Here is a 14,315-nt window from a genome sequence, read left to right as displayed (position 1 = left end):
TTACTCTCTTGCCTCTCTGTCCCTTCTCCCCCCATTCCCATCCTCACCTCTCTTTACAAGTTCATAGCCAGCCTCTACTCCTCTACTTTCTCTTCTCTCTCTCTCTCTCTCTCTCTCTCTCTCTCTCTCTCTCTCTCTCTCTCTCTCTCTCTCTCTCTCTCTCTCTCCCCTCCCTCTTCACCTCCTCTCCCCATATCCTAAACTCTTCCATATTATATCCTCGGGGGGTGGGGGGGAGGGATGGCTCACCATGGGCCCTGTCTAAGGGTTTCTATTCCTGCACAAAACATCATAACCAAGAAGCAAGTTGGGGAGGAAAGGGTTTATTCAGCTTGCACTTTCGCGCTGCTGTTCATCACCAAAGGAAGTCAGGACTGGGACTCAAGCAGACCCATTGAGAGATTCAAGCAGACTGATACAAAGGCCATGGAGATATCTTACTTACTGGCTTGTTTCCTCTGGTTTGCTCAGTTTGCTTTCTTATAGAACCCAAGACTACCAGCCCAGGGATGGCACTACCCACAATTGCCTAGGCCCTCCCCCTATGATCACTAACTGAGAAAATGCCTTACAACTGGATCTCATGGAGACATTTCCTCAAGGGAGGCTCCTTTCTCTGTGATAATTCCAGCTTGTGTCAAGTTAACACACAAACCCAGCCAGTACAGGTCTGCAGAGGCATCCCCTTTCCCCACACCATCCCATGCCTCTAACAAACATATCCTGGTTCTTTCTTCTTATAACACACAACAACTTGTTTCCAGCAACTCAAGGGCTACTTGTCATTAAATAGCTCTGCAGCCTACAGCTGAGCTTCTTTCCTCCGCTATTAACTCGTCTACTCCATGTTTCTGTTGAAGCATTGGGAAAGTGCCCTGACCCATGGCTCTCTTTGTTCTGGTACTATACAAACTTTGAAAAACTGCTTCTACATTGGAACATAGACTTGGGGTAACCCAAATCTGTGTTCTCAGGCCATGCTCATTCATATTCCAGAATGGACTCTCTTCTTTCAGGAACTCTGTTGTTATATCAAGACTGTTTAGGACCAGCTCAGGATGGCGGTGACGTAATATAAATTAAAAAAAAAATTCAACCAATTCAAAAGAAAACACATAACACTGAACTCACAAGTTTGTTATGTCTTAAAGTAAACAGGAAAAAGCACCGTACACATCAAGGAGAAAACAAGGAACATACCCGAGGATGCTTCCAGTCTTTCCAGTCTGCTGATCAGCCAGTCGAGGGAGCCAGAAAACTGAGCACAGTTTTTACGATTTCCTCTAATTAGAGCCGCTGCAAAAGAAGAACTTGCATAAATGTGATTTTCAAGTTCAAGGACAACAGTAAGGTCGAAAGAGGCATAAAATATGGGAGAGAACAAAGCACCTCCCAGTCTCATCTAAACCATATGCAAATGCAACTACAAACACACCTACACACATAAAATTGAGTTTTGTGCATTTGTTTTTGTTTTTTTCCCCCATTGTCATAGCTTCGCCGGGAGGGGTCTGAGCTCGTGTCTCTAGCGGCATGTGTATCAGAAGATGGCCTAGTTGGCCATCATTGGAAAGAGAGGCCCATTGGTTGTACAATCTTTATATGCCTCAGTACAGGGGAACACCAGGGCCAAGAAGTAGGAATGGGTGGGTAGAGGAGTGGGGGGGGGGAGGGTATGGGGGACTTTTGGGATAGTATTAGAAATGTAAATGAAGAAAATACCTAATAAAATTAACTAATTGATTAATTAATTAATTAATTAAAAATAAAAGAAGGCAAACAATTCCAGAAAGCTGGGATTCACACTGGGTGGTAATAATGAAGAGTGACAGAAACCAGCTCTTTGGAAGTTTCCCCACTTGGCTTCTAACACACATTGCTTTTAATCAGCCATCAGACTGAACTATTTGATCTCTCCAGAGCCTAATTTTCACACCTATACTCCAAAGGAGCTAAGAACATATCAGACAAAATAAAAGGACATATACAGCTAGCAGCTATGATTCTAACAGGTGTGCTGAGATGTAACTAAATGAATCAGGGGAAAAATGGCAGGGCTGGTTGTTAATAAAGTCATAAGCCACTATGCACCTCTCGTCACTTAAAGATCTCCAATCATATAAAAACAGTTCAGAGGAACCTATTTTAACTTTGCTTAGCCTTGTCATATCTCAACTTCTTTAACCGAAGAGCCTGCCTCATACGAAATTCTGAAATGACATTTATTTCCACCCAGATTATATACTCAAAAAAAAAAAAAAACATTTTTTTTTCCCCTTAAAATTCAGAAGATTCAGTTTGGTGACAGCAAACTAGTATTTTTTTTCCCCCAAAGTTCTAAGCTTACACCTGTCAGGCTGTTCAGAAACAGTGTAAGTGCTCACAGCTGTATGTGAGATTTTTTTAATAGCATGATATTTAAAGGCAGAAAATATGTATGTGAGGGAAAGTCTGGTCACACTAGGAGGTCAAATGAAGGACTGGAGTCTGAAGCTCTTGTCTGGAACCTGCTACGTAAGAACAGGAGGGCGAACAGCCTATGGCTAGTCTGTGCAAGCCACAGTGAAGATGCCCTTCACGTCTCCTTCCAAAGTAAGCCAGCAAATGAAGCTGATTCCTGCTCTGACAGAAAACGTGAAATACATAAGGATAGGAAGATTCTTCTCCCTCTGCCTAAAAGGAGACTTAGCCTCGGGAACAGGATAAAGGAAGGGCACGAAGTGACAGGGCCTGAGGACAGGTGTGTCCGGTCAAGCTTGCCAACCTCAGTTTGATCCTCCAGACCCATATAATGGTGGAGGAAATGACAAGTCTTGGAAGCCGTCCTCTGACCTCCACATGTACCTCAGCATGCCTATGCCTCTCCCACCCACAACACTCAATACACACAAATAAAGTGTAAACAAGAAAAAAATTCAATTAAGTTCTGATGGCATCCATATTCATCCATAGTGCCATATTCTGATGGCACTAGTCTTCATCTGATGACCATTCTCATCCCCAAGGTACAGTGTAAGGTTAATGTGAGCAGAACACCACAGTATAGAACACAAGGCAAAACTCTTTCCCAATGCTAGAAAACCAATTCCAACAGCATGCTTTAACTGGCACCTCACTGGCCCTCATCCCCAAGGCTTTCATCTGCCACAAATGCCACTTCCCTCTGTTAGTTAAGAGTTGTATTGGGCCATGCGTGGCCCTGTGAATGCAAGGAAAATAAAATGTGAAGAGTATACAGTGTCTCGTGTGTCTTCCTGTGCTGGATTTTAAGATCTTATAAAATCTAATATTCTGCCTTATTAAACCTCTTCACAATGCAGAAAGCTTAAGATAGAAGAAATTGTTCAGCTATACAAATGAGTAACTGGTTGCTAATGTACACAATAAGAATATCTAATGCTTAAATAACTGTAGTTCATCTTATGTACAGTAAAAACAGTCCAACTAAGCTCTTAAGAAGCAAATATAAGTTCATGGAACTAATTTTTATCACTGTTGAATAATTAAAACTCTTTAAACTTTTATCTAGTTAGACTGTGAAAGTGAGTGTTATTACTTTCCTGTGTCCTGTGTCCTGTGTCTGGGAGGTCAGGCTATGTTACCCTGAAGGTATTGGCACCTGTTGCTAGCTTCTAATTCACCCTAATTTTCCCTCCTCAGCCTTCCGTGTGCTGGGTTTATAAGCAGGTATCACCATACTCAGCCTCCTTATTGAAAACTAAGTTTAAAAGTTATTATTAATGTGCTGGTGAGATGGCATAGTGGGTAGAGAGATTTCTTGTTGAGCCGGATGAGTCAATCCCAGGGACTCACATAGCAGGAGAGGTCAGAGATGCCCTCTGATTTCCATATGTGCACTGTGCCACATGAACACACATGGATATACACACAGAGTAAATACATGTAATAACAAAATTCTTATTGTACAATTTGGTGGCTTGAAGAACAATATCCCTATCAGATCATGTATGTGAATGTTCAGGCTCCAGCTGGTGGTAGAAATAGAGATGGTTTGGGAGAGGTGGCCTTGTTGGAGGAAGTATGTCACCAGAGATGGGCTTTAAGAGTTTAAAGACTCATCTTTTTACTTGGATATTTCAGCTTCACGTTTGTAGTTCAAGACATCATCCTCCAGCAGCCATACCTGCAGCTTCCTGCCATGCCTCCCTTCTGGGATGAAGGGTTATTGGCCCTCTGGGGCCATGGGCCAAATACACTTTCTTCTATAAGTTATCCTGGTCATGGCATTTTATCACCATGGTATGGCTAAACAATAATGTCTGGTTGGTTAGATGTATCATCAACAGAGAAATAACTAACATAAACAAGTACCCAGTTATTCATTTCTTAGCTCATGTGAGCCCCAATTTAAAATAGTCAAACTGAGTGAAATCCTTTTGACTTAAAGAAAAAGTAACATGAATTTCATAGAAGCAGTGCTTTGGATTCTGAACTCTGTTTCTGGGCTATGGATATACCATTCAGTGTTCTCTTATGGTGCTGGGTAATTAGCTCCAGTTCACCAAGTCATCATGAGGGCCAATGGCCAATGCTCAACAGTATATTATATTAAGAGCATTTTGGGGACACAGGTCTTAAATGCATTCCATGGGCCATCCTTCCTTTTAAATAGGTTTTACATTTGATGGTTGTATCCATTGGAGGAGTACTATCAGTCTAGCTCTGAGCACTTTAAGAAAGGCTGTGCTAAACAAAAATATCTGGTTGGATAGATGTATCAGGCATATTTTCAACATACCATATTTCAACTTATGAAGTGCTTATGAAGACATGACTACCATGCACTGAAGAGCTTTGTGACAGTATTGTGACAGCCTGTCTTCATACTCGCATGTCTCTAAGCTTTGACTGAGACTTTCCCAAAAGAATGGCAGGCTCAGAGAATTACCAACAGATTGACAATTCACTGTCAGGCGAGGAAGCTCTAGAACTCTTCTGCTCTATTCAGCCAGCACCGAGGACATGATGCATCCCATATGCTGCACCAGGAAGGTGCTGGGAAGTGGCCCAGAGTCAGAAGACATGGGCCTCACTAGCCTCTCACACAATCTACACGCGCACAGCCAACAGGCTCTCCACAGCATAGGCAGCGGAGGCCAGGAGACACAGACTTTGAAAGGTTTAGGAACATTTAGGTTACTATGAAGAGACTTTGAGATCCACTAAAAACTGGAGTTGGGGAATTTAAGAGACTTGGAGGAATTCTGACACTGTCACTGAGGATGGGGGACCTTGGCAACTACAGCTGGGTGATTTCTGCCTCAGAGATGCTGGAGTGAATGAGTGCCCATGGAAGCAAAGATGTGCTATCCTGAGGACGTCAATCTCTCTCTCTCTGAATCATGAGGAGGAGGTGGCCCAGAGGGGCTGCTCTGTGTCTACTCAGTGCGGACACTGAAGCAGCAAGATATGACTTTAAGGAAAGGAGGCTGGGCGTGTGTCACTAAGTGCTCACACCAAGGAGAGGATAGTGAAGAGCCACCCAGATGAAGGTAGATGTGCTGCCTCACCACAGGAAGTGTAAGACAGACGGGCTTTGCTGGGAAGTCCCAATATGCCGGCAAGAGAAAGTGGTTCTCAGCTACTGCTGGGCCACCAAGGATGTCAGCCTTGACCTCCTGCACTAAGTTAGAGTACACAGCCATATAACCAAGTACTGATAGTCTAATCTCCCTCACCATCCCAGTAGATCAGGAGCAGCCTTCTGAAGAAAAAGCTGCATAGAAAGATGACATCCAGGTCATGATTGGGCTTACAAACACAGGGCGAAGCCCCATACAGTCAATGGCTTCCAGAGCCTGTGGCATGCACCAGGCTCTGTACCTTCTTGCTCAACTGTCTAATCTTCTGAAAGTGTTAAGAGTTAGTGGCCTCATGCCGGGGTGATGGCTCAGCAGGTAAACGTGCTTGCAGCCAAGTCAGACACCTAAATTTGATCTGACACCAACTTTTACAAGTTGTCCTCTGTCTACTTGTAAGCTAAAACATGCATGCAATGCATGCGTGTACATACACATAAACAGATAAGTAATAAATAAGTAAAAGCTTAAAAGAGTAGAACCTTACATGTGGTCAAGCATATTCAAAAAGGCAAAATCTAAATGTTGCAAATAAAACAAAGTCCTGTGAAACAGTCCGTGACAATCATTGCTACTTCACGGAGATGAGACTATGACAAGAGAGAAACAGGAAAAGCAGCATGCCTTGATTTAAAGTGCAATGTCTTTCCAGGACCATGGGGCATGAGACAGGAAACACCTCTGCAGACAAGCTCGGGGTGACTACTGTGCAGAGCCCTGGGGAAGGCCAGGCTCCTGGTTTTCATTGCTTGCAGCCTTACCCAGTGTCCTGGCACCCAGGGCGATCCACTTCCCAGCAACACTAGGAAATGCTCTGGAGGCGCTGAAGTTTCTAGCTGCTGCGTCCTCCTGAGATAGTCACTATCCATCACTGTCACATAATGTCAGAGATAATCGCTTGAAAGAAGGTGAGATCAATTAATCCAGGAGTCTGACTCCACTATTTTTAATGCCTGTGGCAAAGATAAATGCATAATAACAAAGGGGTGGGGCCAGAAAAGCTGCTCTCCCCATGGAAGCCAGGAAGCAGAGAGAAAGGAGGAGGGGCTAAAGATAAAGTATACCCCTCCCCCCCAATACACAGTCCCATTGGCCCACTTTCTACAAGGGCCTCACCTCATAGCTTCTACTACCTTTAATGATGCCCTTGTAGTGGTTAACCTTGTCAGCTTAGCTGGATCTGAAATGAACTACAAGGCAAACTGCCGGGGACTCCTGTGAGGGATTCTCTTGATCAGGTTACCTAACGTAAGAGTCACTCTAAACATGGGCAACATTTTCCAGTGGTGGCCTGGATAACTGGGGATTTCCCTTTCCTGATATCAGAACCAAGAATTTTCTGACTTCCAACATACACTAAAGATCAGCAGATCTCTAGGGATCCTTCAGTCCCAGCTTGGGACTCCGAGTGTATCCAACCTCATGGGTTAAGCAGCTACTGGATTTTTGGAATCTCTAGTGTAAGGCATTCATTGTTGAATATATCAAGCTGTATTGTGGGAGCTAATCTAATACTCGCCTTTCAAGATGCACTCATTCTATTGGGTCTCTTCCCTAAAAGATCTGTTTATAATATATCAAAACTTATGATTCCATTTGAAATCCACTGAGTAGGTCAGAGCGCCCAAAGCTCCATCTATGATGCTGCACTGGGGACTAAGCCTTCACCTTCCCAACTCTTCAAGGATTCAGAAACTGGTCACTTCTGCTAAACAAGGAAGAGTGGCAACCTACTCTGTTTATTTTATGCTCCAAGTCTTCAGCAAATGAATATTCATAGCTTGCCCAAGGGCCATTTTTCAGACATCTTTAGAAAGCCATGCTGGCTTGTCTGCATCCCACAGATTAATTATGTGGATGTCAGAAAAGATGTATGAAAGAGGGCCACGTTGATGCTCCTCTAACTCCAAATACAGGATGTCTGTGCCTTCCTGATGTCTTCCCAATGGCAGTTCATAAATCCACCTTCATCAATCTCTACCTAAGACCCAGCCTCGAAAAGCTGATGCCAAGCACCAAATTGTTACAGATTATCACTCTGCCTTCCCTGTTTGCTCTCTGTGTGACAAGGACCCCAAAGAAGAGCAGCAACCACACGAATAAGTCTAGGAGAGGAGCCACTCACTGTCCAGCTACTTGGGGGTGGTTTTTATTCTGTGCTTGTTTTAGTCTCTCTCTGTCTCTGTCTTTGTCTCTGTCTCTGTCTGTCTCCATCTCCGTCTCCGTCTCCGTCTCCGTCTCCGTCTCCGTCTCCGTCTCCCTCTCCCTCTCCCTCTCCCTCTCCCTCTCCCTCTCCCTCTCCCTCTCCCTCTCCCTCTCCCTCTCCCTCTCCCTCTCCCTCTCCCTCTCCCTCTCCCTCTCCATGTCAGTGTGTACTCTGGGCACAGGATCCAGGCCCTTGCACAGGACATACAAGCATGCTACCCATGGCCCTGAATCCTGTCTACCTTTTTGGAAGAAGCCGAGAGGGTCCGTCATGAATTGACATTGATACTTAAAGTAAATCTTTTGAGGCCTGAAAATGGGCTACATAGGACTGTGACATAAAAATATATTATAGAACTCTGAGACTATGGCAGAACAGAAACTCTTATAAACTGAAATATAAACTCACATGGGCTAAGTCTGGAGTCAATGGGAACTCCTAAAAGTTGGCTTTTAAATTTCTGAAAGTCAAGATGTAATCTGTTTTCACTTCTGAAATGCTTTTCTGGACATGAAAGCAGTATTCACTAGAATAACAGTAAGAATGAAGATCAACCAAAGGAAAGTTGTAAACCTAAAACTTCTTATAATTCTACCCCACTAAGGTCCATCTAAATCATTTAAACTACCTTGTGTGAGAGGAAGGACTCACATTTTCACTGATACATAAATGTTCTAGGGTTTTAAAAAAATCAAACTGAAACCAATATATAGGGTTTTTTTTCCTTTTTCCACCACATATTTAAGTTGCATGTGTTACCACTTTTGTCAGTCATAAAAGGTGTGCATGACAACAGATTATAAATAAATGTGTCTCAGAAGTAGAATCAGGAGCCAAAATTCAAAAGCCAAGAGATAGTCATGTAGCATTTTCCACATATTTTTACAGAATGCCTACTGGGCACAAGAAATTCCCTCTACATATCTTTAATTTTATGCTGTTGAAATCTTTTTAAAAATAAGATTGTATTTGTGTGTGTGTGTGTGTGTGTGTGTGTGTGATTACAAGGGATTTTCAGCCACCAAGGGTGGGTTCTGGAAAATGGACTTGGGTCTTCTGCAAGAACAGCACACTCGTGCGTCTACCCACTGAGGCGTCTCTCCAAACCTTACAGTTGGGATCATAATCCATGCATAAGTAAGGACTTCTTGTTCCTTCCCAGGTAATTTCATACTACAGGTTCCCAAAGAGAAAGAGAGAAACAATTTGGTCTGCCTCACACAGTTTTCCAAATGATAGATTTATCTCAATCTCCATTGATTCCACAGAACTATACTACATATCACAAGCTTGGGAGCCAACCCCCTGTTGATAGAAAGATTGCTTTCAATCTTATGCTATTTACAAGTAATTCTACAGTGGATGCTCTTCTCACATGTATACAAACACACCTATAGAACGTGTTTCTTACAGCAGAGGACTTGAGAGCAAAGGATCATAAGGATCTAAAGTTTTATATGTGGTCAGAGCAGGGATGGCCAGGCTGTTAAAATTCTATCATTTGTGCTCCAACCCAGAACACATTATCCTACCTTTTCCCTAATGATAAATATAATAAAAATTATCTTATGTGCCAACCTAGTCAACACATAGAATTCCTACTTATTATTTTAACTTGCATCTATTGCCACGATAAAAATCCTTTATTATTTCATTTACTTTTATGTTAGCTGTCACTCCTATCTGTTGTCTATTTTCTGACTAGCTGTTATTTATTTTTTTTTTGTATAAAACACCATACTTTAAGGGGACTAATTAGGATTTGACTTTCATGGAAACTTTGGCATATTTCTCCCAACTTTTTGATTTTGCAATGATATCATATATCATACAAATCCTTTATTTAATGACAGTGGTTCTCAACCTTCCTAATTCTGTGACTTTCAATGCAGTTCCTCATGTTGTGGTGGCCACCAACCATAAAATTATTTTCATTGCTACTTCATAACTGTTATGAATTTTGATACTGTTATGAATAATGATATAAATCTTTTATTTTTTGCTACTGTTATGAATAATGATATAAATCTTTTTTTTTTTTTTTTTTGCTAGAAGTTTGCCAAAGGGGTTGGAACACACGGGTTGAGAATGTCAGTTTCATGTGATCCTACTCACTGGTCATTGGTTAGTCACATATTACCAGTATTTAATGATGATGTAATGAAATGATAAAGGCAGTGCAGTCAATAGCTGCTCACATCCTTACTGGCTTTTTGATTTCCACTGTCTTTCCCCATACCACACCTTGAGAACTTAGACAGGCACTGTACTTTGGCCACCGCTGTCCCTTAATGCCTACATCAGAGCATCTCTCAAAGCAGATATTTAATGAATAGTTACCCAGTTCACGAAGTCTGTACAATGATCTGAATACTGAGGTCAAACACTCACATGCTACCATCCCAATCCTTAGGGATGACATAAAGAAGACGGAGTCAGGGGGTTGGAATGAGGTCATGAGAATGGAGAATTTATCAGAGGGCTTAGTGTCCTTATGGATCCTGGAGAGATATTCACCCCTTCTGTAGAATAGTCAGAACACATCTCAATTAAATTGTCTCTCAACACCCCTCTGTAGACACAGAGTGCGCAGATGCCTTGAACTTGGACTTCTGCCTTCTCTAAAATCATGGGAAACTGTCATTGGTCACCCATAAGCCATCTATCTACTTTACACATTTTATCACAGCAACTCACATTGCATGAGAGCTGCTATTGGCATGGAGACATACCAGACTCTAAGCCCATGTTCCCCCAACACAGATGTCTCTGTTGTACAAGGATGCCTCATCCAGAGACCAGGCAAGAAGCTGAGGTGCTTAGGGTGCAGGGAAAAGGGAAAAGAAACCTTTCCTGAGGTGATGAATTTAAATAAATATATAGTCAGAACAATCTAGAAGAAATGGGTATGTAGGTAGCTTAACAAAAGACTCAAGAACAGCAGCACAAGAGGCAAATGTCAAGAAGCATGAAGGCACTGGTGAAAATATACTTTCAGACTTTATCTTTTGCTGCTTTGAAAATCTAGTTTACTTTTTAAGTTGTATTTATTTGTGTGCAGAGGCAGGGCATTCACAGAGTATAGTACCTATAGAGCCCAGAAGGTGTGTCAGATACCTGCAGCTGGAGTTATAAGCAACTGTGAGCTGCCTAATGGGAACCCAGGGAACCCAGCTCTGGTCTTCTGCAAGAGACGTACGTGGGCTTGACCAATGAGCCATGTATTCATCCTAAAATTTAAACTTACAAGTAAAATATATCCATGAGCCGGAAACTCCTCAATGATTCTCTGTTCTTAGAACCTTTCAGCTATTATACTGGCAGGATGTAAATTCTAGGGAATTCTAATTATGTCAATATTAAATAATAGTGCCATCAAATCATTTCTGAATCAAATGAGCTATAAATAATCAAGGAAGCATGTATAGACATTTAAGAATATTCAAACTTTGCAAATATTAATTGGTAATAGACATTCCAGAAGTATAAATCTTGACTGGAGAAAGTACTGGAAAGAGGTAATATAGAGCAGCTACAAAGAGTGACTGAGGTTGGAAGACAGAAAGCAAGAGAAAGGCCAGACATGGGATGCCATGTTCTAGGAAACAGAGACCAGAGTAGAGTCAACAAAGATCTATGAGGACATGAGGTTAGACTCCCTAAGGTACGAGATTAAGATGGCAAGACAGGAGGATCAGAGTTAGAGAGAGTAGCCAGAAACGTTACAGTATCCTGACATCCTGGAGATCCCAAGCTCAGTTACCCCTGGGTATCCTTGGTGAATGTTGTACCAACAACCCAACATTCTCAGACATCCAACATCCTCACATAACATGATGTCATTTTGCACACAACCTGTGCACATTCTACTACAACGTGGCATCATCTCTGGCTTAATTCCACCAAACTAAGTTAACAATTGTTACCCTGTATTGTTCAGAAAATGATGACAAGAAGGGAAATCCAACCATGGTTAATTCATGTTCTTTTATTTTCAATCCACAGCCACTTAAAAGTATGGGTGCCATGCCTGTTAATATGGAGAGCTATCTGTATTTTCTGAGAAGCAGCAAGGCATGGGATGCTGCAGGTACAGATATGGGAAGTAGAGTCACGATACTTGGAGAGTAAACAGAATAAGAGAGTTGAAAACCTTTGGTGCAGCAGGAAGGGTAAAGAACCTTTGTCTCTTTCTTTTCTTGAAATGAGAACCACACCCCACTACCTTCTCAGAATAATCTGACTGTATAAGTCTCTGCTTATTATATCCAAGAGATAGACGTACATGGCATCTCTTTCTAAGGCATGTTTGAACTACAGGAAAAGATAAAGACAAACATAATGCTCTGTTAACATGGGGCAAGGATGAGTGCAGGAAGTTTCCAAAAGGAAAGATGTGCTTGGGATTGAAAAGGAGGCAAGAAGAGAAGTACCGTCTATGCTAAGCACGGGACACTAAAACCAAATCCCAGCTGCCCAACAACCTGATGGTGGAATCATTATCACCGGTTCACAGACACCACTCAAAACAGGTGCCAGCAGTTATCTGCCTGGCCTGGTAGCTCATGGAATTGATGGAATTACACTAGAGGCAGGGGCCTTTACTTCCTCCATTTTCCCAGTCAGGACACTGAGCTTCAGCTATGTCCAAAGTCACATTGGAGGCAGAGGCTTCGGTCTGGGATGAAGGAGAGCTATTTTCTCAGGAGCTGCTGGCCACAGACAAGATGAGGCTTTCTCAATGAAAGGGCATAATGGAAAAGGAATAAGAGAGCCATTGTTTTTTAATAAAGTGAATTAATGGCTGTATCTACTCTGCTACCAAAAATCAATGGGAACCTCTACAGCGTGTTTATTAAATAAGTTAAATTAACGTTGAATGTGACTCTGCCCAATGCACAGTGTGAGGCAGAAAATCAAAGCACTCTGCACCTATGACAGACAGAAGAACTTCCCATGTAAGCACTACCCTCTAGCTGAGAGTCATGAAAGGCAGAGGCTCAACCTAGCTTCAAGCATTGGCCAGTGCTGGTAAAATCCCACCCATCCACCCCTTTGCCAGAGTGACTTTGAGATGGCAGGTGTGGGTTCAGAGGGCTGGAGGAAGGAAGCAGTGTGTTCTTTTTCTCATGACAAGATTCTCTTTACCTCCCCAACAATACGCTGGAAGTAAACTGCAAAATCTGTAAGATGAGGAACTGCAAAAAGCTAGCTCGGGTCCTAAAAGGATTGTGGGAAACTGACCATCCAGAAGGCAGAGAGACAGAGAGGAGGAGGGAGGGAGAGAGAGAGCGGGGAGAGGGAGGAATAATTCTCTGGATACAGTGAAGACTGTTAAATTCTGTGTTAAACTGACATTTATTTGAGGTTTAAGGCATGGATATATCACCCTGCCCTTACCACTTCTGCCATCTCTCTCTACTGGGACAGGTGCCATTTTAAAACCACATCTCTCACCCTGTTCCAATCAAAAAAGCCACAAAACTCATTACAACCAGAAGCTATTTTGTTGTACAAGTCTCAGCATTTAGTGGACTATACTAAAGCTATTCAATCAACTCTAAAATAATCAAATTAAAATCCCCCAAACTCTGTGTCCTTATAGAGAGTACACCTCGAGAGATGTGTAGCCTAGGATAAAGCGGGTGCTTGGCTGTAAGGAACTTGAAAGATGAGTTCCCCCAAGTCACTATCATGCCTAAGATTTGTACTCATGGCAAGCTGACCATGTAACCTGCTGAAGGGACAGGTGAGACATAAAGAGAAATGTAATATCATACTGTCTGGGTGTATGTGTGACTTGTGACACACCTTATGACACACCTCTGGCCAGATATTTAGTTTGTCTAAGTCAATCCATGTTACACCCTGTAAACATGTTACACTATGTGTTAAAAAAGACACCAAACTAGGTTAAAAGCACACCAAACTGAAGGTTTTTTCTTCTGTATCTCCCCCCCCCACCTTTTTTTAAAAAAGAAATTAATAGTACTGCCATTAATTCCATATTTTCAAGGAAATATACTCTCTAGATTTTTGGTGCCACAATATCTTTCTCCTGACAATATCGTCAATAGCTTCGATCTTGTTCAGAGGAGGAATGTGAAAGCCAGTCTCATGAAAGCACCAGATTGCAAGTGCTTAATTTTAACGACATGTCAACGTGCTCACCCAAAGGAAACGTTAATAATTCTAGCAGGGACAATTATGAATAGATTTTCTTACGACTGCTTAAATTTTTATGAAGTTTAATTATATTTTAGAGGATTTCCAAATATTTTGACTACCCGTTCTTCTTCACATTAAAAATTCTTTATTCAGAAATTCTTTCCTCTTCCATCATAATTCAGTCATTTATTAATATTGATGTATTAATAGATATTGGGTATCTATTCTACACCAGGCATTAAACCAAATGGCAGAGACACAAAAACCCAGAAAGCTGATAGTCCTGCCTTTGAAACCAACCCCAGTCATCACTCAAAAGGAATTGCAGTGAGTGGTATCAT

At 42.0% G+C, this 14,315-nt stretch overlaps 1 protein-coding gene across 6 annotated transcripts in view; it reads right to left on the bottom strand.

Moving 5' to 3' along the window:
- The window catches only part of Ryr2 (ryanodine receptor 2), a 568,461-nt gene that overhangs the window by 256,364 nt on the left and 297,782 nt on the right, over nt 1-14,315 (bottom strand). For all 6 annotated transcript variants that reach the window (XM_085831287.1, XM_085831288.1, XM_085831289.1 and 3 more), the window contains exon 17: nt 1,201-1,296. In XM_085831287.1, the coding sequence (XP_085687413.1) occupies nt 1,201-1,296 (96 nt within the window). The remainder of the gene's footprint in view (nt 1-1,200; nt 1,297-14,315) is intronic.

Source organism: Mus caroli, unplaced genomic scaffold (genome assembly GCF_978045245.1).
Source record: "Mus caroli unplaced genomic scaffold, Mus_caroli_1 scaffold_15, whole genome shotgun sequence".
Lineage (NCBI taxonomy): Eukaryota > Metazoa > Chordata > Mammalia > Rodentia > Muridae > Mus > Mus caroli.
The sequence above is the reverse complement of the archived record's forward strand: the minus strand, read 5'-3'. Positions and strand labels throughout refer to the sequence as shown.